Source organism: Lycorma delicatula, chromosome 12 (assembly GCF_047948215.1).
Source record: "Lycorma delicatula isolate Av1 chromosome 12, ASM4794821v1, whole genome shotgun sequence".
In the NCBI taxonomy this organism is placed as follows: Eukaryota; Metazoa; Arthropoda; class Insecta; order Hemiptera; family Fulgoridae; genus Lycorma; species Lycorma delicatula.
The window spans coordinates 6,236,867-6,263,511 of NC_134466.1; the positions used below are offsets into that span (position 1 = coordinate 6,236,867).

Here is a 26,645-nt window from a genome sequence, read left to right on the forward strand (position 1 = left end):
GAAAGTAACAAACTGGAAAACATGAAAAAGCTCAAAAAACAATTGCTACTTGTAGTCTAAAAATAATGGCCATTTTAAGTGTTAAATGGTCAACAGATATTGCAAAATATTTCCTCGGTATTTACCAAGGTAAAAATAAATAAATAAAAAAAACTAATTTTTCATAAAAATTAATTATCGTTTTGATTTAAAATCAAACAGCTATGTAGTTTTATATTTTAAATAAAATTTTTATAAACTTCTTTTGAGAATTTTTTTGTTTTCCAAACTATTTCAATAACCGTTTAGCATGGTGCTTTCTAATTTAATATTCTTATAATAAATATATTAGTAAAAATTAAACCAACTCTTATCCCCTTGAATAACACAGACAGCAAGATGATTTTCAACAACACATGTATAATCAGAAGTAAACATTAGATGACACTGCAGGGAATCACAAGGATTGTAACATTTAAAATCTTTGCACGCTTTATCTTCTGGACAATCTTGATCGGAGGTACATTCTCTATACACTGAAAATAAAATAAAATTTTATTTATATTTACACTTTGCTAAATACGTAATGTTACAAGTCGTTTGAAGATAATTCAAATATAAACAAGAATTTTGTTCTCTTCTTTGCTATAATACATTTGTGATGTAATAGTTTTTGTAAATTGTACCGATATGTTAAATCTCTGAATTTCTACAAAAGCAATTACCTCATGTTTTGTACTATCTATTAACAAATTTAATAAATTTACAAATAAATCTATTTCTGTACTGCTATTAACAAATTAAATTGAATTTTTAAGTTTCATAATTGATTACTGTGTATACATCACTTATTTCAAGCACAGTAACTTTTTTGAGATACATAAGATCTATGAATAATATCCGAATTATTAAGCTAGTGCAATTTTATTTTTTTTAATGAAGGTCTAATACAGCAATATACATATTTTTAACTATATAATATGGTAATCCAGCAGTAATGCATTTGTCCGATCACTGTCTGCAGAAAAAGTTTCTTTTTTAACCTTTCATTACATATGATGCTAATGAACGTTAACTAAAAGTGATACGATAAGTTTCCAGCAACACTGATCCTCAAGAATTCAAGCCATAATTTTGTGAAATAAAAATTCTTTTGAAGAGAGGTTGTAAAGGGATATTACTGTAATTTTATATTTAAGCATTTAATAAATAACCCTAAAAAATTTAATTAAGAAAATATCGATAATCTGAGTAATGTGTAATGTTACACAACAAATCATAAAATTTCTTTCAAATAAACAAATCAAGTTCCAATCAAAAACTTCTATACTTTAAGTCTGGGATTGAATGTTTTTTGCAGGCAAGAATATATGAATAATGAATCTCGTTTTCAGCTACCAAGAACATCTGTTACTTGCAGACAATATATAAACATAATATGGGTTATAGAAGTTAAAAACTAGTACTGAGGAAATATTCCTTCCACATGAAATTATAGAACAAAAATATCTACAAGATTATTTATTTATCTTCACCAAATTATGACAGAAAAATTAGGAAAACCAATTAGTGGTTGTGAAGAACTCTTCAATATTTTCTAAGAGAAGGAAACAAACATTTTAATTCCAGTACAATTTGTGATGAGTCTTGGGTCTACTATTTTAATCCTGAATCAAAGAGATTAAGTTTACAGCAATATACAGACTGTCCTCCACTAATAAAAAAAACTATTTCTTGATGGTCGCAAGACTATGGCAGTACAGTATGACTGCGATAATCCAGCATGCTCGGGGATCTGTCAATGCCGGGATATCAAGGTCATTTCAAAACCTGGTTTAAAGAAGGGGATACAAATAAAAACTACAGTTTTAATACACAAAAATTAAAAGTATGTAGTACTGTACTGTAAAAACAAAATTGTATTAAAAATTAAATACATACCGACTGTACAGTTAAATCAGTTTAAGACTCAAAGTTTTAGCAAAGTTCAATATAAATCATTTTTTATAAACCTATTATGAAATTAAAAAACAAGACTTTGAACACCATGAACAAGTTAATTTTAATCAAATAAAAATTGTTACCAAGAATTTGGTACAGTTAAATCAGAATCACTGTCTGTAGACCTAACGTAACTGTCTGATAAAGTTGAATGTGTGGAACATGTAATCACTGATGAGATAGCTTGAATTTTCTTCTGAGCCCTCTGAAACATTGTAGGGATGTTAACCTGTTTCTTGGATTGAGTTCTTTTTTGACAAAAATTATTTTGTATAATGCGGAGATTCATAACTTCAGCAGGGTTGTATTGCTGGCTCCTCTCTGTGAATTTGACAAAGTGTTTAAGGCTTCCAAAGCCTCAGACCAAGAGATGTGAGTTGTAAACATTTCTTCTTCATCATTCTCAGTTTCTTGTGCCTTCTGTAAGCTGAAAACACTTTATAGTATTATCACATCGTCAGTCACCTCTTCTTCAGTAGGCACATTTTTGTCAATGTTGATCTTCATCAATCGACTTCTTCTACTAAAAGGGCACTCAGTTCATTATTGGAAGCACAATTTATTGCACTAACAATTTCAGAGTGGTCAGTAGTGGGCTGCTCATCATCATTTTCATCCTTTTCCATCTCGGTTTCTTCGGCCAGTTTAGGCCATAATTTTCTCCAGGCCCTTTGCAATGTTATGTTTCACATTGGACCAAGCAATTGCAGCTGTAAAAATAGTGTCTTAATTGTTAAAATTACATTGGAAATCTTTGACGCTGCAATTTGGGCTTAGCAGCTTTTACACAAAGATTACTCTGCACTTGCACTTGAATTATGGGGGTGAGCTCGGCAATTGTCAAGGCCTAGGCTTTTTATACTTTCTAATCACAGAGTAAGTTTATGATTGCCTGAAGTCTTTCCACACACTAAGAGGGTTATTCTGTCTTTATTCTTTTTAAAACCCTTTGTGCTGGACTCTTTAGCTCACACTAGGAGTTGAATTTGGCAACACCTCCATAACAAGCCAGTCTCATCAGCATTGTAAATTTGGGGCATGGCAATTTATGTTCATCAACAAGCTTTTAAAATGCTGTTTTTTACTCATTTACAGCAGTCTCATCAGCTAATTTCATTTCACCAGAAATGTCTAGTTTACAGATGCCATCACAAATCTTGAAATTATGAAGCCACACTTCAGAGAATGAAAGAATTTCATCAGCTGGCAAATTAATTTCTTGTGAAAAAATTTGGCCTTTTTAATTATCATAGATCCTGTTATTGGCTTTCCCTCTGCTCTCTTAGTGCTGAACCACTTATACAAAACTTCATCTAGAGTTTCTAATTTGGGTTATTTTAGGGTTTGCCTAATGTCTAGACTTTTAACAGAAGCAGATTATGACATAAATTTTTGATTGTATATAGTTGAAGATGCGATATTAAATTCACTCACAATATTGCTTCGGTTCCCACCTTTTTCCAATCTTATTATGATGTCCAGTTTTTTGGTGGCTTGTCAAGATTACATGTTTGCATTTTGCTGTTTTAGGCGCACTTTTGTTCAGTTTAGAAAACATCACTGTACATAAAACTTTTCACTGTGCTGTAGTCTATCTGACAGTCATACACATAGCTAAACTTTGATGCAGTACAATGTTTTATCAAATACTGTAACTGTAAAAGAAAACTGTACAACACTGATGCAAATGTAGTACCTTAGGAAGTATGATGAAAGTTATAAGTCTTTAGGATTCATGAACAATAATGGCAATCCTCAGTGTGTTATACGCAGCAAAGTTCTCCCAAATAGTTCTATGGCTCCAGCTAAAATGCGTCAGCATTTGGAATCTGTTCATAGCGAGTTTAAAGAAGATGTTGAATTCTTCATTCGAAAAAGTGAAGAACTCTTAAAATTAAAAAGTTTTATGGCTCAAATCACAAAAATGGTAAATGAAAAAGCAACTGAGACTTCTTACTTAGTCAGCTATCAGATAGCTCAACGCGGTGAAGCTTACTCAATTGCGGAAAATCTTATTAAACCTTTCACTATGGAGATGGTAAAATGCATGTTAGATGACAAATCAGCAAAAGAAATTGCTAAGACCTCACTTTCGAATGACATGGTAGCTCAGTACATCAGAGATTTAGCAGCCAATATAAAGAATGAACATACTTTTTATCTGAAATCATGCAAATTTTCATTAGAAATGAATGAATCTACCGATGTAGCTGGACTTGCAATATTAATTGTCATTGTTAGATATGAGCATGAAAACGCATTGTTGCAGGATCTTGTGTTCTGTAAATTTCTACCAACACATACTACTGGAGTGAAAATATTCGATCTCCTCAATTCTTTTCTTGAAGAGAATCAAATACCATAGGACAACTGTATTGATGGAGTAAAGGCCATGAATGGCATCATTAATGGGGCCATAAAACTTATTATATCGCCAGAAAATGTTTTAGTAGCCACTGCATGATCCATAGGCACGTACTTGTTGCAAAAAAATTGTGTCCCAGTTATAGAACTGCTTTTGATGAGGTTGTCAAAATGATTAATTTCATAAAATCTCGGCCAATAAATAATCAATTATTCAAAACACTATGTGAGGATATGGGAAGTGTACATACATTTCTTCTTTTACATACTGAAGTCTGACGGTTATCTCAAGGAACGATACTAACCCATATTTTTGAGCTAAAGGAGTTGCTTTTTTTAGAACACAATTTTGAACTGAAAAATCGATTATTTGGTAGAAATTGGCAGTTTAAAATAGCCTGTATAAGCAACATTTTTACAAAAACCAATGAACATAATTTAACCCTTCAGGGCAATCAAGGAAATGAATTTATTGCCCGCAAAAAAAGATTCTTGCTTTTAAGAAAACCATAGAATTTTTGGCAATTTGTGTGAGTTCCAACGGTTTTGATTGCTTTCCAACAATAAAAAGCTTTCCAGAAGAAGAAGGTGTTGAAATAGAAGGAACATATATTGAAGAAATTATTCAGCACCTGAAAGATTTGAGTGAAGCTTTTTATCAATATTTTCAAAATGAACAACAGATTTAATATCAAAATTCATTGCGTATTAAAAACCCATTTATTGTCAATGCAAAACTTTCAACTGTCACCAGAAGAATATGAAACTTTGGGTTGAAATGAGCTCTGATTCATCATTACAAGAAAAATTATAATTAATGCTGTTAGTGGAATTCTGGTGCAGTTTAAAAATTGAATATTTTCATTTGTCACAAAAGGCCGTGTTGGCACTTTTACCATTTGCAACTACATATATGTGCAAAATGGGATTCACAGCTTGTGTCGAAAAAATATAAATAACACAACAGAATAAATGCCGAACCTGACATGAGAACTCAACTTTCATTTATAAAACCTAAAATTAAGTATATCTGCAATAATAAAAAGCAGTACCACTTATCTCATTAAAATTTAAATCCTGTTAAATACACCTATTTTTAAGTTATTTTAAGAAATTTGGATTAATTTTAAAATTAGTATTTGAAGCAAATAAATATTGTTTGAAATAGCTGTCATTTTTATTACAAATAATCCATTTACAAAATGTTGCATTAAAATCATACTATTGAAAATAAACTTTTAATGTTTGTTGAAAAGCATATGTAATGAAAATTTTCAGAATGGTTATAGGAAAAAATTACCTACTGAAATTCCTTTTTCAGTTTTAAGAAAATATCTTAAAAACTTAAAATAACGAGAAGTTTTCATTAAAATCTTTTTTTGTAATCTCAATAAAACATTTGATTTAGTTTTTATATTTCTTAATGATGAAAAATTTAGTAGCTATGGACCAGAGGAGCTAGTTGAGTAGTTATTTCACCATAAACAGGCAGTTGAAATTTCATCTTTTGGTCAGAATATATATGTAAACTGTAATACTTCAACTTACACTTTCACTTCAAGACATAGAATCCAAGGGGATGTTATCAGTCCCTAGCTTTTCTTAATGATTGTTATTGATCGATGTATATCAAAATCTTGAAACATTTACTGTTATTCTGTTTCAGATGACACAATTAAATCTATAACTAAAGAAAAGGACTTAATATTCTGCATTTGCAGTTCAAAAAACTCTTCATTGGATGGATTGTAACCATCTAAGTTTAAACATACATCATGGTTCTCAGGTAGAAATAACATTGCTAACTAAATGGGCAAAATTCCTGTTAGTGATAAGTATAATATTTTTCCTGCCCGTAACACAAAATTTCTGGCCGATTTATTAGATGACAAATTCTCTTGGGATGATTTAGGATGATTATGACTACATCATAGTTGGAATCTGAGAGGTTGGAATATTAATGGAAAACAAAAAACTGAATAATAAAGAGAAGACATAAAATACATTCTTACCGACAACAGATGAAGAAGGAACACACTGTGCCTTATGATTTACAACTTGACATATGTACTGAAGTCCATACAGTAGACACACTTCATTACTAATACATGGATCAACACAGTGCCCACCAATGCAAGCCATGTTAAGTGGACAAGCAACATCTGACAGGCAAACTGAAACAATAAAAATAATTTATGTAAATCATTTTCCTGCGTCATTTTGTATTATTTTAAACCAAATACAGCGGCAAACAAATGGTTTCAAAAGAAAAAAACTTAAGATTTTTGATAAAGACTGATTTTGATAGGTATGAAAGAAATGAGAGGATACTTGTAGATCGGCTCTAGAATTAAAAGTGGGATAAGGGGCTGCATGGCACTGAAAAGATTTTTATGAACTAAATCTATCCAGGAAGTCTTAATTTGTTTTTATACAAATCAAATAGCACTCTCAGTCCTATTACATATTTGAAACATGCCTTATGACCTTTGGTGACCAGAGATGGTTTTTAATATTTGATAAAAGAGTGCTGGTGTATTCTTAACCCGATTATGTCTGTGAGGATTAGAGAGTAACAATCAGTAAAGAACTCTATTTATTAACACGGCAGCCATTAATTATAAAGTATAATAGAGAAACACTGGTTGTGAAAAAGAAATTACATAACAATGTTTAATATCATATATCAATATGATTCAGTTCACACCCAGCTAGTAAGAGACCTTCAGAACTTAAACAATGGCTGCTGGACAACTTCAAGAAAGAGCTTGGATGGCCAGAACTCTGGTGGAGGTTGCAAGAGATTCATTTGGAAAGTTCTCGGCCTGACATAGAGATGGCACAAATGGCCAAATGAATACGATAAATGTCAAATATGATCCTTTAGATGGTGTGCTGCAAAGTTTCAGATTCATGTGTTCAGTGGCTTGTAATTGGCGATCAAGTAAAGCAAACAAGTTTTGACATTTTCTGAAAAATGGATAAAATTGAAGTTTCAGCTGTTATAAAGTATTTTTTTACAAATGTTTAACACCAACAGACATATAAAAAGAGTATAATTCCTCTTTAAAGGATTCTTTCCTTTCATTTTTGACAGTAAGACTTAAATATGATCATTCATACAGACATTCAAAATGATCAACACTCGGGACTCCTAAAAACTGCTAAAACCGATAAAATCATCACAAAATTCCATAATGCTGTATTAAGTTATCACCAACCGAAGGTACATGAGCTTGCTTAATTTGCAAACATCTCGATAGACTGTATCCATTACATTTTACATGATGTTTTGAGTATGAAAATGCTTTCTACTCGACAGGAGCCACATTTGTTAACAGTCGACCAAATACATATTTGACTAAACTCTTAAGGGTGTCTTTTCAGAGCGAGGCAAAAAATATGCAACCCTAAATTTGAAAAAAAATGTGGAGAGAAATTTAGTTTTTTGCTGATGGGAACATGTGTGTTGGCAATGGATGACCTTGTGGTAGAAGAGTAGTACACAATAGCCAAGTAATTTCCCTCCTTTGTGATGACGGTGATGAGTAAGCTCTGAGCGGACAAATACGCATTTGTTCCAGGCTCAACGTACATTCATTGTTGAAAGTTAGTTTAAATCGCAGTCATTTTTAAAATGCCAGGAAGACTTAAGTGTACCTTTTCCTGAATCACGGATGCCTAATAAATCGATTTTAAGCGTAGTTGCTCGTTTTGGAGAAACTGGAAGTGTGGATGAATGTAAAATGGTCTGGCCGATCTATGGTTTTAAGCGATGCGTCCTTGGAAAGTATCCGCATATCCTTCCTATGTTCACCAAGAAAGTCGATATGAAAACAGTGTCAACAAACCAGAATGTCTTTCAGGAGTGTTTACAGAGCCACAAAGAAGCTCAAATTCTGTCCATATTGCAACCAGGTTATGCATAAGCTTCGAGAACCTGACTACATTCTGTCACTGGTTTTTGCATTTTATTTGTGTTTGGGTGTTGGATTGTTTTCTAATCTGATGAAGGATGGCTTCACCTAAGCGGCTATGTAAATAGCAAGAACTACAGATACTGGAGTTCAGAAAACCCTCACATTTTCCATGAGACCCCATTACATTCACATAAGGTTGGAGTTTGGCATGCGATTTCACGGAAAAGAATTGTATCTTTCTGACAGAAACTAAATATGGAGATATCATGGAAATTAATATGGTATGTTTAGTTTTGTGTTTTGGTGGTTTATATTTCATGTAATATTAAATTTTATTAACACAATCATATGGTCAATATGTTAATGAATATATATATATATATATATATATATATATATATATATATATATAGTAAAATAAATTCTTTTTTTCTCCATGTATTCCTCTGTACCAATTAATACCAAAAGCTTAAACAAAATTCAGCACAATCCACCAAAGTATAAAATCAATAACAGCTCTTACCTTATCTTATTATTTTTCTCTTTTTTCTTTCTTATAAATCAAAAGTGCTTTCAAAGAATTTCCTCATCATCATCTGATTAAAATTGAAATTTAATTACACATTAAAAACATTAATAAAATATTTAACATATTATTCCATACATGACGTAATATATGTAGTCATTAAAACAATTAAATCTTTAATTTTAAAAACATTAAAAATTTTTTTATTATAGATGTTTGTGGCCAGCAATTAAATACAGCACTATACTAATATGATATAACAACTTTCACCTAATATTCGGTAAGGGATATTAGATAAAGGATAGAATATTAGGTAAAAGTTATATCATATTAGTACAGTGCTGTATTTAGTGGCTGGCCACAAACATATATAATAAAATAATTTTAATGTTTTCAAAATTAAAGATTTAATTATTTTAATTAATTATTTGACTACATACATTATGTCATGTATGGAATAATATTATGTTAAATATTTTATTAATGTTTTTAATTTGTAATAAAATTTCAATTTTAATCGGCTAATGATGAGGAAATTCCTTGAAAGCGTTTTTAATTTATAAGAAAGAAAAATAATAAGATAAGGTAAGAGCTGTTATTGATTCTGTTCTTTGGTGGATTGTGCTGAATTTTGTTTAAGCTTTTGATATATATATATATATTTTTTTAAAAACATATCTGTTTGAATTTCTAAATCTACACATTAGAGAACTTCTTTAATCAAATAGAAACCGTACCAGCAAAAAACTAATGTAACCTGGAAATTTACAACGGCAAAAATATAGATAAAACTGAACTGCAACCTGTTGAATTAGAGAAATGTAATGAACTAAATAAACAATCGTTAATCCAGTATGCATGCATCAATTTTAGATAGATACAAATGCATTTGCTCAATTGGCTCAACAGCAATGAAAAAATTACATTAAGCGATGCACAAAGCCCATGTCATTATTCTACATCAATTACACTAATCCTAGAAACATATTTCTCCGGTTCTGATTTTCTTGGCTAATTCTTAACAATAATTAGTTTATAATAAAAGACCTCAACTGAAATCTTCAACATATTAATTCCAGTAACATAATTTATGTAATCCTCTATCTCTCTTTCCATCGTTTCTGAACTCTTACTCACTATGAGTTACTTAACCTCTTGCTCATGTAATTAATATTACAAATTAGGCGAATAATAAAAAAATCATACGTATAACACACTGAGGCTGATGGTTTATAACTTGGCAAACGTATCCTGGCCCATATTGTAGACATACACTTTCATAGCCGACACAAGGATCAATGCAAAATCCGTCAACACAGGCAAGCAAAGTTGGACAATTCAATTCTGATAAACATGCTGCAAAAAAGAAAAAAAACATTATGTAAAGCATTCATTTATAAAATGTTTTAAAAAGCTTAAAAATATTTTTAATAGCATCTCATTATGCTTCAGTTTGTCAATATATTATTAAAATTTGAATTAGTACATTTTAAAATTGCTAAAAATATATAAATACATAAAAAATTTTGTTTCCAAAAAAGTTAATTAACCTATCCAAACCAAAAAAATCAACTGCTGAATTTTTACTTTTATATACTTTTTAGCAACAAAATTTTCAAACCTTTATTCATGAAAAACTCATTAGTCATACATTTAATTGAATTTTACCTAATTTTATTAAATCGCTTCTGATAATGTTCTATACACCGGGTGGAACTTTTATTTCACAATTCCAAAGCAGAAGGGTTACAGACTATGACATAATATAATATGCATACATAATCTCTAATTTTATTTTAAAATAATATTTTGCTCATTATAACAAAAGAAAGAGAAACAGTGATTAAAATAAACAGAAAGATTTTTAAGTCGCTAATGACAGAACAAATAGAAACGTTTAAGTAATACTAATAAGCATTATAAAAAAAGAATAAAAAAAAAAAGTTTATGTGGAAGATTAAGGTCTATTGTGAAGTAAATCAGGATTTTAACAGCAAAATTAATTTAAGATAAAGGTTACAGCTTTAGTGAACTTATTTTGCTTTAAGATAGCTTTAGAGATGTTTAACCTGAATGAGTAAAAAACTCATTAATTAACCATAATAATACAACATAATAATACTAAAACTAATTACACATTGCGGCTCATGATTTACAACTTTGTAACAAAGTTGTAAACATACAATTAATAACTAATTGTATGTTCTATCTACAATTAGTTATTAACCGACTATAAATCTAACAAACCTAACAGTTTTTAATACTTCAATATTTTAGCAGTTAATGTAAAAAAAACTAGGTGTGGTTGGGTACAGTTTTATTTTGACAAAATTTCATTGAATTAGGATGATAAATGTATATTTTAAAAACAAGACTTGATATTTTGGATGAAATCATCGACTAGGTGTATCATATATTATATTTGTAATTATAAAGTACAATTACCGTATATTTATATGAAGTGTGATCAAAACAGGAATTTTTAATCTCAAAAAGAATTTACTTATTCTTGTATGTTAATATTTTTACGCCCTTCAAAGTAGTTACCCAGAAATGTGGTATACTTATGCCAGCAATTCGCAATCCTCAAAATATTTTCTAAAAGTTTTTTTTTACAACCTCAAGTTCACTTGGTGATTTTTCTTTATTTCATCCATCATCCCAAATTACTGACCTATTAGTGTTCTCTTAATCATGGGAAAAAGAAATTAGGTTAGGTTAGGTTTCACACAAGTGTGTTAGGTAGTGTATGCAATTTTTTATAACTGTTAAGTTTGCTTTTTCATGCCAGCCACCTACCATCCACTTTATTATAACAAATTGATATTACAACATTTTTTTTTAATTGCTTTGTTTTTATATCAGTAAAATCAACTCGTTTCTGGTTTATCTTGAATTAGTTAGTAAAGAAAGGAAAACATTCTACTACCTCGTGGGAAATCTGTTTCTGTAAAAACAGAAGTTCAAAGCCACTATTTCAACAGGAAAAATCTTGTTTTCTGGGATAAGAAACAGGTAATGTCGGTTAAACTCTTGTAGAGAGATGAGATTATAAATGCATCGCTTTATTTTAATACTCTCAAAAAATTGTGTTGTGCAATACAAAACAAGAGGAGAGGCAAGCTCAACTGTGGGATTTTGTTGCTTCACAACTATGCTAACTTGCTTGCTGCCAGTGAAACTCTAAGTCTGACTGAACAACCTGTCTACGAGCGGTTGAGACATCTACATTATAATCTTGACTTGACACTGAGCGGCTACCATTTGTTTCTCCATCTCAAGCGATCCCTTGCTGGACAACAACAGTGTTCCAACCAGTATGAAAAATACAACAGCGGTTATCTTCAATGACAACACCTTTCTTTGAGGAAGGAATGAAAAGACTGACTACAAGATATGAAAAGTGCCTTAATAATTGTTAAAATTATGTAGAAAAGTAGTTTAAAATGAAGTTATAGTAAAAACAGTTTAAGCTCTTCCATGTGATAATAAAATTATTCTGTTGAAAGTTATACATATTTTTTAATAATAAAATGATACTTTCCAGACATGCCTTGTATATTTACAGCCGATGATGGAACATGTAGTTTGGCACAAAGAATGAATTTCAAGTTCAGTTTAAATTAAGATATTTCTAAATTTAACAATCGATCTAAACAATTTGGATTTCACTAAATAAAAAATTAAACATACTAAAATTAAAAATTAAACATACTGAAATAAATGGCCTATTAATTACATAAAACTGATTAGTTTTAACTTCCTCCACGTTTTATTTATTACATGGAAAGTATGTTTGGTCAAATATTAAAAAAATATTTTGAATGAAAATTATAAACAATTTTAGTACTTTAATTCTTATATATAAAATATATATTCACAGAGTTGTGAATTTCTGTAATTGTGAAATAGGATATTACTTACCTTATTTCTCATCACTGGAAAAATATATTCATCCAGAGAATATAAAATAAAAACTTTTTTCAAAAAAGAAAGAGGGTTCAATTTTTGTCTCAATAGTTCTTTTTTTGTAAAGTGTATCATCTGGGAGTAAAAACTAGAAAGTTATTTTTCATCAAAAGGGGCAGCCTCATTAATAAACATTTCAAATAAAGAAATAATTATCATTACTAAGATTTCTTAGCTATGTCTAGTTAAGATAATTCCATTCTTTTGAGTTCATTAAAAAAAGATTATGTAATATACAGAAAAATAAAATGTATTCTTACTAAGACTAGGTGCAAGACATGTTGGCTTATGATTCACAACTTGGCAAGTGAATCCTACTCCATACAGCTGACATCGAATATCGATACAGGGATCAACACAAATTCCATCAATACATGCCAGTGTAGGTAAACAATTGTTGTCTGAGAAACATGCTGTAACAAATAAAACAAATATAGATATTTCATTATTTTTTAAATTATTTAAATAAGCGATCAAATTTTATTAAATTTGGTTTCCGATCGATGAATTTTTTAAATATAATTTGTATTATTATTATTTTTTTTTCATTAAATATTAGTCTTATTGCGTTAGTACTCATGAACGAGTTATAATTAAAAATAAGACTGAAGATGAGCTAAGAATCAAATGACACTTCCTATTTAATGAGACCAAGTTGCTGGAAAAACAAAAAATTCAGCAAAAATAAAACCAGGATACCTTTATGTTATTTTGCATTTTAATTCATTTAGTATTAAACATTACTGATATTCTTCTTAAAGGCTGTTCTAAAAATGAACTGCCCATATAAAATAGATCTCCCTATAACTTTTCACCAGGTGACACATAGAGTCCATAATGATTTTCCACCTCCTTAATCAATGTCAATTCACTGAGGGCTACTTTCTGTTCTAATAAGCCCCTTACTTTCTCTATTGGAAAAACTGTACAACCCAGTATCTCCAAATTAAGCTTATTTACTGTAAAATGAGAATTGAGAGAAGTCTCATACAATACTTGCACACGGCTAGAAAAATTACAGGGAAAGATCTATTTTCTTTTCCAAAGTTTTTTGTTTCATTAACTCCAAAATTGATTGATGAAGATAACAGCTGGTGAAGACAAACTCACTTTTAACCAGACTATCTAATTCATTTTGATTTCTTTTCCAGTTAAATCATAACATTTTTCTGTTTATTATTTGTGATTAAATCAGAATAAAGACAGGAAAACCCCGACGTAGTACACAGTTATACAAACAGATCAATAAAGAACAAAAAATCATGGCATAAGACAAACAAAAACTAAACTAACATAACATATTATGAAGATTATAACATATAATCTTCTTAAATGAAATTTCTTAAGAATAAGACATCTGGGCAAATTACAAGGCATGGAAGTATCACTTACATTACATTAAGTCTTAAAATGCTACTTGAAAATAAATATTAATAGTGATAGGTAATAATTATTTATAACGATAAGTTATTTAATATGAATAAGTTATAAGTATAATTTTTTTAAGTTTGTTATAAATGCATCTGAAAAGTAAAAAAAAAAAATTATTTATAACACATAAACATTTTGTAATTACAACATAAAAACATAATACACAAAATAATTCAGGAAATTAAATTCTTATAACATTGAATAGATACAATAAAACCATAAACAAACAGGGTATATCTACCAATTTTTCATAAAATTTCCGTCACCATAGTCATATTATCAATTAATTTATAATATAAAATAATCAATCTTTTTTTAAATTATTAAGTTTTTATATGTAATCTTTGATTTCTTAAATCAGATTATGAAATCACAAGAGCTTACAATGTGTGCAAAAAATTTATTTCTCCTATTTTTTTTTTTTACCCAGTAAGTTAAATAATTTTTTAAAAATTGCAACACTGCATATACAAATAGGTTTAATTAGGATAAAATGATGTGACATATTTAATTATTAAAAGAAATGAAATGTAATGACTGTAATTGAAGTTTAAAAATAAAAATCTTATTCATTTCGTAAGCAACTTAAATTTATTATAACTTCTAAACTATCACAAGAAGCAATGCAAATAAAATGTAAAAATCAAATTCAGGAGATATTCAGACGTACATTTACTTGATAGATCATGTTACATCTTAAAATCTAAAATAACCAATCTTCTTCATCTTAGAAAAAATAGTTTCTTTTTTCCTTAAATTTTGATGTCAACTTTCTCTAGTTCATTTTTTCTTCTTCCTGACTTTGTTTTCATTCAATTTTCTTTCTCTTTCTAATTGTATTATCTTCAGCATTTCCCTAGGTCTCAGACTCAAGCGGTTTTCATTTTCAAGTATTTTTCTATTAAAAGTTTGTTTATTTTATTTTGAATTGAGCACATATATACCTTCCCAAAATATCCCCAAGAGGCGCTGTTGTCACAATTCGGAAACTTATCGTACCAGTCTGTGAACAACAATTCAGTAAATTGCATGTGAGCCTAACCAACCCAGCCTGACCATTCTCTAACTAATTTTAGTCTATGTCAAATATAGTGTTTTAATGTTTTATGAGTAATTTTAGCCAGTTGTGTAATGTATTGTGATTAGTATAAACTCTATTGATGTATTGATAAACTTTGAAAATAAAATGGCTGGTGAATTAGTTTCTAATACTGAAATTAACAGAATTTTATATGACGATTTAGATGAAGTTGATGATTCGATGCCAATCTCGACTTTGAACTATTTAGTGACCGTGATAGCAGTAGTGAATGTGAACTTAGTGATAGAAAAACAGAAACTGTAGAACTGGAAGTGCCTTCCATTTCTAGTGTGATGCCATCACACTTCTGTTTGGGTAGAGATAAAAAAAAACGATATGGAGGATAAAAATTTTCCCCCAAAATGTCAGAGTTAGCTAGGCAGCACAATATAGTCTCCATGCACTTATCTGGCAGTATATCAAACACTTTTTTCAGCATGTGTATTTAATTTATCCAATGAATGTTCAAAAAAAAATTGTGCAAATTGTTTTTCAATGAACTCTTGATTAAGTTAGTAGTCTACTCTACGAATATTTTTATTGACTCAAAACAAAATTACTTAAGTGATCCAAACATGGCTAACTGACAAACATGAACAAAATAAAGGCTTTTTTTGGCCTGTTGTACATAGCTAGAACTAGCTCCCGCTATGCGAGAGTAAAATGAACATTGAAGTGGTTTGGAATACTGATGGAACTGTGGGAGAGAATTTTAAAGCAATACATCTTTGAAGAGATTTAGAATTTTGAGCCATTGTGTCAGATTTAACAATATAAACACCAGAGAGAAAAGAAAAGCTACAGATAATCTTGCTGCTTTTAGGACCTTTCCTGAAATCTTTATCTCAAATTGTAATAAATATTTCACTTCTTCAGAAAATGTGATTTGAAATAAAATGCTTGTCCCTTACAGAGGACGATGCAGATTCAGGATGTACATCCCAAATAAGCCAGCGAAATATGGGTTAAAGGTTTATATTTTAGCTTGTTCTATGACTTACTATGTGAAGCATTTGGAAGACTATGCAGGCATTCGGCCAAATTGACCCTTCAAAGTCAGTAGTACCACTGGTATCCCACCAAGAAACACTGGTATCCACAGTCTAGCAATCAAATTCATACAAAAGTAACTGCCTTTACAAGGACTCAAACCTTAGAACTCTCAACTTAAAAAATCAGCTGATTTTGCGATGAAAAGTTTAACCACTTGATATACTGTATTATAATTTAACAAATATGATTCAAATAAAACCTACAAACCACAAACAGATTGATAAAATGTAAATAATTATTTAAACACTTTTAATAATATGCACAATTTATTATTGTGCATATTATTAAGAATTTGCATATTATAAAGAATTTGCATTCAATCAAACAGTAATAACAGAGCATTTGGAAAGTTCCTAAGCACTGGAATTATTGAAGTGTAATGACAAAACTTTCTTGATTATTAATTTGTATTTTTATTTCATTATTTTAAACGGATATTACAATAACTGGAATATTTTATAAAAGGTGTTGAAAATGACCTCCTCCAACACCAATAACACTGCATATGTTTCAATTTGTTTTAAAACACTTTAACCAGCTGATGTACTGGAATGTTGTATGCATGATGTTATTGCGATTTTTAGTTTGTTAATTGTGCATGGTTTGCAGCAATACACTGCGAGTTTCTCTGTCCCCCTAGAAAGTAATCTGAGGGAATCAGATCAGGCTATCGTGCAGGCCTTAAAACCCTCAAAATGATTCAATCCACCAAGACATTTCGTAAAAAAGTCATTGACCTGTAAGCTATGTGTGCTGTGGTGGCATATTGTTGGAACCAATCGTGATTGATTTCCACTTCTGTTAACCGAGTAATGAAGTTGTAAAAACAGTATAATAATGATCACTATTAACTGTATTTTCAAAAAAGATTGGACCCACAATACAAGTTCTATTCATACCAACTCAGACTCCAATTTTCACTTTGTGTAAATGTTGTTCACGTAATTCCTGGGGGTTAGTTATCGACCACAGTCATGTATTTTTGTGAATTAATATTGCTTCCCAGGTGAAACCATGCTTCATCTGTAAAAAATATAATGTCAAGGATACCTATGCAATTTTGGTCAATAAAATGTTTAAACCGTTGACAATAATTTAGTCTTTTGGCATGATCCATAGGTTTTTGAACACATATTACTTTGTAGGAGAAAAGTTTCAGTTCTTTTCTTGCAGCTTTACATGCGATAACAAGTTTGATATCTTGTTGCTGTGCTAACTTACGCATTGAAATTGATGAAATTTCAGCCTTAGCATCTGAAATATCAAGCAGCTTCTGTTCGTTTGGTTTAGGTGATCTTCCACTTCAAGCTTTCTGGTTATTGGGGTTTATGTTTTCTAGATTTTTAGTTTTTATTCATTTATTGATTGTTTTTGTTTGATGAAATTTTGGAATTTTGTACCAACTGATGGTGTGGGATCCCGCAAAAGTTGACTTTTGGTATTAGTTTTTTAGGTTCTGTTACTGTTTGGTGGTTATTTTTATTCGACTGCCCAAAAAGGAGTGTAATGTATCTAGGGTGTGTGTATGTATTTATGTTTGTTCCACGCAGCAGCTAAACAACCGAACCAATTTAGATGAATGACCCTACGTTGGAATCCTTATGTTTCTGGGAGTATCATAAGCTATATAAATATATATATATATTATATATATGTATGTATATTTATACAAATATATGTAGTAGTGGAGGTTGGCCGATAGAACTACAAACTTTAATGAATTGAATTAATGAACTGTGAGCCTCTATAACTGTGTTACCTGGGTTTGAACTGAATGATTCAAATCAATTGAATGAATAAACTTACAAAAATTATATAATTAAATTTACGTTAAATAAAATAAAATAATACTAAATAAATTTTAAAAAACTTCTGTTTAATAATAATAATAGACTTCTCATGGTGACTGCATATGAGGCTAGAGTGATGAGGTGATAAAAGTGCCTCAGGCGATGCTAGATCAATCATCACCATCAATTGGTAACAAACAGGGTACTCCTGGAGCGCTATTTTGGAAGGTGCAGTAGGGTGCTCTGATAATATCTCTGCAAACAATCTTCTGATTTTCAAAATTCAAACAGAATATTGCTAGTTAATACAAAATCATGATGGAACCAAACCGGAACAAAAGAGCAATGTTTATCAGCAATGTTTTTCTTTTGGCAGTTGTGTTTTATAATTTCTAATATTTATCCCTTGTGTTTTAGTTGTTATCTGAGATATATATATATTTTTTTTTCTTTCTAAAGTCAGTACCTATATTACTCTGTACTAATATACAAATTATAAAACATATTGATTCACCCAAGTACAGAAATATACATTAAATAGGATGACACTTGCCTTTTTTCATATTTTACAAAATATTGTTTTATATATATATAATAGCATAGAGATTAATATATTTCTACATACATGTAACACATTGCGGTTTGTGATTAACAACAACACAAACATATCCAACACCATACTGCTGGCAAATATTTTCAAAACCAAAACAAGGATCAACACAATATCCATCAATACATCCTAGTAAAACTGGACAGTTATTATCCGATATACAAGCTGGAACAAAGAAAACAATATCATTATTACAATAATTTTTACCATAATTAAATTCAAAAGAAACTTTTTTTATATCATACGTCTGGAAATGCATGTCATTAGTATTTTTGTCTCAGTTAAAATGCAGCCCACTATTTTTGTGAATATCAAGGATGACTTCTTAAACGCTTGAATGTTATAATATACAACAAACATGCAAAGCAACATAGTAAATAAGCAAACACAATTTAAATTTAATATATATTTCAACCACAATCTAAAAATATGCCTACCTAAAAAAAATCCCAGCCAGTAATTAAATTAATCAAATTTGTTTCAATTTTTAATTTAAAATGTTGATAATTTTAATTAATTTTTGTTACGATCAACTTGGAAAAAATATGACAGATCTTACTTTTTACTTCCATGTAAGAAGTGAAGGAAGTATAGTAATTGCAAAAAATTTAGGTTTTCAGATTTCAATGGAAATATCCATTTTGACCACCTCTGAATCCATTTTGACTAATTTCAGCGTGACATATGTATACATCCAAAAAAATTTGTTAAATCCAAAAAATTTGGATTTTGGCCTCTTTCTTAACTGCAGTAATAAGCCCTCATTGAGAGCTTTTCAACGATATATCATAAAGGGGTACTTATTTTCACTGATTCCAGAGTTATAGCCAAATCAAATTTTAATTAATGAAATTTGGATATTAGAGGAAGGCACATCGGTTCGAATCAGACTTCATTTCCTTCTTTTTAACTTTTTTTTAAATTTAAATATATTGATTTATTAATAATTATTAACCTTGATTGTAAAGAAAAACTTTTATGATGAATAATAATTCAATAACAAAAAAAAAGAAAAAATATCAGAAGTTTTTAATGAACTTTTATGTACTTTTCATTTTAAAAAAAATGTGTAAATGTAATTTAATACGCGTAGAAGTCTGTGTTCTCCACATCAGATTTTATAGTAAAAAAAAAAAAAAAGATTGAGTGAAAAAGACTGAGTTGGATGAATCATTTACCATGATTCATCCACATTTTTAAATAAAATAAAAAGAACTGTTCCCTGCATAACAGGAAAGAAATCCCTTATATTGAACATTTCAAAATGTTTCTGGGAAAGTTGTATCAAATTACATCTACTTTAATTTCAATTGTTCCAATTAATTTACAAAAGTGCAACTAGAACTTTGTAAACTAAAAGAAAATTTTACTAAAGGGGCTGGGTCTAATTTTTTTATCAAATTACTCTCACTTCCGTATAGAGCATTTTGAGTTAAGTAAATGCCAATAATTGATTTTTTTTGAGGATAAAAAATCTAGTTAAAAGAATTTTTTCATTCTTCAAGTCTCATTAAAATAGATTACACCAGTCATGCACAATTCTGTATTTCAAATACACAAACATAAACAAGCTACTGCTGACTCAAAAGATCTTTTGCTTTAGTTCTGAATGAAACACAAAGGATAATTAAAACACATCACATGAATTATTTAGACACAACTTTACCAATGTATACTATTGGTAGATTAGTAATAGCTATAAAAAATTACATTAATCATCAAACCGTGAAATAAGTAATTTAAATCATTTTCCATTAAATTACCCATAAAACAAGAAGAGTTTATTACACAGTTTTTAAAAAATAAATATTTATATTTTTTCCAAATTCCATATGAGAGAACTTTACAGAAATATCTCACAGAATGCAATTTAGTCAGCAATTCCATACATTAATAAATGAAAATATGATGCTGTAAAATATACTATGCTCTCTGTTTTGATTTAAACTTTCTCCCATTTTTAGAGGAAAAATCATCCTCTTTTAAGGACCTGAAATATCATTATGATGATTATGCTTTAAAAAGTACCATTTGTTTTTGTCTTTAGTTATTTGAATATTTAGCTGCTGTTTTCTACCCTAGTATATTCGGTGCCAAGATTACACACAATAAAATTAATTTTGGACACAGTAATTTTTTTACAAATGCTGAATAAAAGAGTGAATAGAAAATGGATCAAATGGCAATAAAATATAATTATAAATGGAAGAAGTGAGGTACCAAGGGAAGCAATTGAATGAATAAAAACTATTAGTGAAAGGTATATAAGAAGAAGTAAAGGAATATGTATATTTATATATACGGTAAAAGCAGTTGATTATTTCAAATAAAATAAGTATATAAATATTGAAAAGCAAAAGCATAGATTGCAATAAATAGTGAAATAAAAAGGAACAGATTTCTTCAATTTTAAAATTCCATCACCTAATTCAACACTATATTCATTTATTATGGTATGCTTACAAAAATTAAAAATACTGAAACATTTTCTTGCAATTATAACTATTATTTTGTATGCGATATATAACAAATTTGTAGAAAAAAAATTTGTCATAAAATATTAAATTTCTATCAAATGCTAATTAATTAATAGACGATAGTTACTAACAAACTGTAGTTTTACATTACTGTTAGGACAAAGAGAATGGATGCGATTTTTTTAGCTGATTCTTTACTTATGCTGTCAGCAATGTTTTTAGTAAAACCAGTGAACTCAGCTGTATCTTTACAGATAAAGATCACTGACGGACTACACAAAAGAATTCAGCAACAAATTAGTTTAGAATTTGCAAACTGAATTTAACTATGCAGCAAAACAAGCTTAATTCAGAGAACAATGATAAAGAAGGATTGGATAAAGCATGTATATTTATGCGTAGACTATTTATAAATTAATCTTTGGTCAGGCCTTACAATCTAATTGATTCCACAGCAATATAGTGCACACACAATAGACATAAGATAGGCTTAAATATCGTCATGCATACAGTCAGTTATCATTTCATTCAGTACTGCTCGAGTAGTATGTGTGAACAATGGAGGTAATTGTTGCAGCTCCTGTCAGTTTTCTGGTAAATAATATCATTTATTTTTTGCAAGCAGAAGGAATATCTACGGCTGAAATTCACCATTGGCTGTGTTAGTTTACAGAGTTAATGCAATGAATGATGTTTCTGTGAGAGAACGGTGCAGGAACTTCAAGGAAGGAGGAGCTAATGGACACGATAAGGAAGGAAGAGGGGATGGATATGTCAACATGAGTAATGAATTTATTGAAAAAAAGAGCATGCCGTTTGTGACAAATGCCTGTTTACAATTATTGAACTTAGTGAATATGTTCCTCAAATTTCAAGGTACACTCTTACGGAACTGTTAAAAACAGATTGGGTTGTTGAAATATTGTGCCCAATGGGTACCAAAACAACTTACTGATGCCCACAAAATAAAAAAAATTGGGAGCAGCATTGATTTTTCTTCACTGATACCAGAATAAAAGATGTGTATTTCTTGACAGTGGGGATGAGACATGGATTCAGTTCATCAATATTGATAAAAAAAACAATAGAAGCAGTGGATAAAACACACTTTGTGAAAAAATTCAAACAAACTACTCCAAACAAATTCAAATTTTGTTCCTGTTATTTATAAAGTAAGGTTCAACAATAACTGCAGACATTTATTGTCAAACATTAACAGAGGTAAGAAGAACAATAAAGAATAAGTCTCCTTTGTGGATGCTAACAAAGGAGACTGTTATTTTGTATAACAATGCACGGCCTTACAGAAACTAAAGGTATACTAAACAAGTTACCTAAGGATTGTTTGCAGAGCAAACAAAAAAAAAACAACTGAAACTAGAATAAGAAAGCATTTAGCTTATTAGTGATCATAAATTATTCAGGACATTTTAGATGTTAATAAAAAAAATAACAAAGCAATATACTCACATACATGTTTTATTGCTGAAAAGAGCATTCTAAACGGTTTTGTTTACAATACTTATTAACTTCAAACAAGTTTACAATGACGTTTTATGGCGCATAAAATGTCTAGACTATATTCAATTTCATGCCGCACATAATGAAGAATTTCTGGAGTTATTCCATTAATTACACCATTGATTCTTCTTTTTAGTTTGTTGTTGTTGACAAGCTTCATTTCACACATGGTCTTTGTTAAACACCCTCAAAGAAAGGAATCAAGTGAAATATCATGGCCAGAGAACTGGTTCACCACAGCTGACCCAACGTCAAGGAAATTGCTCATCTAGGTAGTCCATAACATGTAAATCCCAGTGTGGTTGTGCAGCATCTCAATGTTAGATTGCTGATACTCAATTTGTGGTACTGCATAATCCTGTAACATGTCTAGATAATAGCTCTATTTTCATAAGCAGTCAATATACACCAATTATTAATTTTTGGGCTATCACAATGTGTTTGTCGAACAGCATGAGGGTTCTTGCTATCTCAAATCCAACAATTATGATGGTTAATGTGACCAGAAACATGGAAAGTAGCTTCATTAAAGAAGATTACTTTTTCTAAAGACTAATTATCTTCATTCACTTTATCAAGAACGTCCAGAGCAAAATTGTAACAATGCTGTTTATAATCATCTTCAATTGCTTGCACCGACTGAATATTGTCTGCATGAAGATTCAGGAGCTTCTGTAGAATCTTAAGGATTGTTGACTGCAGTATTTCCAGTTCTAAACTTGCATTATGAGTTGATTTATCTGGGTTTCTTTGAAAAGTTTCTTTTACTCGATAAACAATAACACCTTCAACAATTTCCACCTCAGAGACAAGAGGTTTATCAGCATCTTTGTTGGGTTCTACAGTTTCTGTTTTCTGTATCTTCAAACTGCTAATATCAACTTTTAATAGAGTCTTTAATCAGAGGATCATGGGTGTACTCTAAACAAAAACATCTAAAAACAGTAATAACAGATCCACTTTCATGAAACCATAGTATGTAAATTGCTTTCCCCTGCATTGCTTAACTGACAAATAGTAACTGTAGTACCTACACGAAAAAACAATAATAGTAGTACCTCAACATTAATGTTTAAAAAAATCAATGGGCACTACATTGTTTGTTCATTTTTTTTATTAATCCCTTAAATGCACTGAATAATTTATGTTAATCTGTATAACACCAGAGAAATTAGCTGTAACCCAGAATTGCCTGGAATAGTCACAAAATTAGTTTACTGGAAATGATGGTTTTAAAAAATGAAAATAGTAAGCAGGAATTGGGAGACTTACTTTATCAACAGTGAAACAGAAGGTTTATTGTTGAACAATAACAAGCAATCAATACTCAGTAAATTGTTTGAAGTTTAATTTGTTAAATTCTTTTATTAAGGTTTTCAATCATTTTTTTTACTAATCAGCAAATTGTTCCAGAGGGAAAACAAATTGAGAAGTAATGCATAAAAATTTTAAACAGGTTAAATCTATATATTATCAGAAAAAGATCTCATCCTTAAATAAGCAAATGGATTAAATATATTAGCAGCACAAATTTCATTAAAAAAAAACCCTAACAGTTTAAATAGCTACCAAACCTTAATTATGACCACTTTGATGAAATTTTGAATAAACTTACAAGTTCTGTTCAGAAAATAACCAACATTTTTAATTACGCACGAACAGATATTTAGTGACATGTAGTTGGCAGCATTGTGTTCCGCATAACCTCCTCTGTAACCACATATTCTTGGATTGTTTGATATCTCATTTAGTTTTTGTTTTATTGTTATTGAGTGCAACTGTTTAAGTATTAGTAGTGATTTTTGTGATGTGCAATTTTCGGAAGCAAAGATACAATGTAAAGTTTTGCATGAAATTGAGGAAAACTGTCACAGAAACGTTTTAACTTTTGAAACAAGCTTACAAAGATGATGCTCTGGGTCATACGCAATGTTACGAATAGTTTTCATAATTTAAAAGTGGTTGTCAGTCAACTGAAGTTGACCCTTGACCAGGAAGGCCTTCAACTTCAATGATGACACCCACGTTCAGAAATTCAACAATCTGGTACTTGCAAATCACGACTGACTGTCAACTTTTTGAACAAGCCAATAATGATAAAACATTTACGCAAAGGATTATAACAGGAGACAAAAGCTGGGTTTATGGCTACGACATCAAGACAAAAGTTCAATCATCACAATGGATCGGCAAAGGATTTCCATGCCCCAAGAAAGCATGTCAGTCTCAATCCAATGTCAAAGTGATGCTCTCTATTTTTTTGATTTTAATGGAATTGTGCATTTTGAATTCTTGCCTCAAGGCGAAACAGTGAACCGTGCGTACTATCAAGGCATTTTACAATGGTTAAGTGAAAAAATCTGCAAAAAGAGACCAAAGATGTGGCGAGACAACTTATGGTTCCTTCACCACGACATTGTGTCTGCACACTCACTTTTACTGATTCATCAGTTTTTATTCCATAATCAGATGACTGTCCTCCCTCAGTCTTACTACTTACCAGACCTTGCTCCTCACGATTTTTCCTTATTTCCGAAATTAAAATCAACAATAAAAGGACACTGTTTTGAGACTATTGATGGCATTAAAGCAAATTTGTCACAGATCTTAAAGGCCATTTCAAATGAAGCTACCCAGGACTGCTTTGCAAAGTGGAAACACTTCTGGGAAAAGTGCGTGAATCAGGGAGGGGAGTACTTTGAAGGAGACAAGGAGCAACAATCTGTAAAATTAATAATAGAGATCAAAAAAATAAGGTTCGATTATATTTTGAACAGACCTCATACAGAGATTATAGGAAAATGTACATCACACAGGCATTTAAATGAAGACTTATATTCATTAATATACACTAAAAGATTAACTAGAAAAAGAATTAGAGTGGTTAGTCAGTGAAAAAATTCTTCTTCCAGTAGTTACTTCATAGAATGAGAAAAGCCTATAGTCCCTATAAATAAAAAATAAAACTGTCTAATTAGGATAAGTGGAGATTTTAAGGTTACTTAAAATCTTAATGCATTTGTCATCATTATTCTATTTTACACACTGGAGATACTTTTGCAAAATAGCAGGAGGGAAATTTCATTAGCAGGGTTTGATTAAATCAATTCAGCTTTAGACAATCTTGTGGATCGGCTGTATTTGCTCTACGACAAAGTAAAAATTAAATTTAACACAAAATTCCTTGAACTACTAGATATTACTTTTTATTGTGATAATTAGCCCAGTTTTGCAAATATACTTCTTTTGTTTTGATTTCCCTGAATCATTCTTGTCAATAATTGGCTTAAGATCAAAGTTTTTTAATTAAAATTCTCAACTTACTAATTCCAATTACACCTATCATCCTGTAACTCTTCCCCTTTCCTTTCTAAACACAGCTTAGTTTACCATACTGCCTGTGCTGTTTAAATACTGTTATAACTAGTTGAATAATAACAAAAAAATACATACTTGCAACACACTGTGGCTGATGATTTATGACTTGGCAAATGTATCCTGCTCCATACGATAGACACAGACTTTCATAACCTATACATGCATCAACGCAATATCCATCGACACATGCAAGCGAAGGTGGACAATTCATTTCTGATAGACAAGCTGCAACAAAATAGTAAGTTATACTTTAAGGAAACTTAGAACCTGTATTTAAACCATAATTAAAAACAATATAAAATTCAGAAATTACCTTTTGTTCATGATGGTACTAACATACGCACTGAAGCTTGTGAATTAGTAATTAAATTACAAAATAATAACTGTATAATTGAATAATAATTTAGAATTTTGTAAGTTTGATGAATTCATCATATTCTATGATTTATTTTCATGAAAAATACAGTAGTATGATTTTGTAAATGATTTGTTTATTTACTTAAAATATAAACCTGCAGTTATGTACAAGACTGATTACTTATTTC

At 30.0% G+C, this 26,645-nt stretch overlaps 1 protein-coding gene across 1 annotated transcript in view; it reads right to left on the reverse strand.

Annotated features, from left to right (window-relative positions):
* Window positions 1-26,645, reverse strand: part of LOC142333342 (uncharacterized) — a 58,575-nt gene that overhangs the window by 15,146 nt on the left and 16,784 nt on the right. Inside the window, exons 7-12 of the mRNA XM_075380363.1 lie at window positions 26,176-26,325; window positions 18,740-18,889; window positions 13,020-13,172; window positions 9,997-10,146; window positions 6,357-6,518; window positions 348-515 (exon numbers count right to left, since the gene is read on the reverse strand). Coding sequence (XP_075236478.1) covers window positions 348-515; window positions 6,357-6,518; window positions 9,997-10,146; window positions 13,020-13,172; window positions 18,740-18,889; window positions 26,176-26,325 — 933 coding nt within the window. The remainder of the gene's footprint in view (window positions 1-347; window positions 516-6,356; window positions 6,519-9,996; window positions 10,147-13,019; window positions 13,173-18,739; window positions 18,890-26,175; window positions 26,326-26,645) is intronic.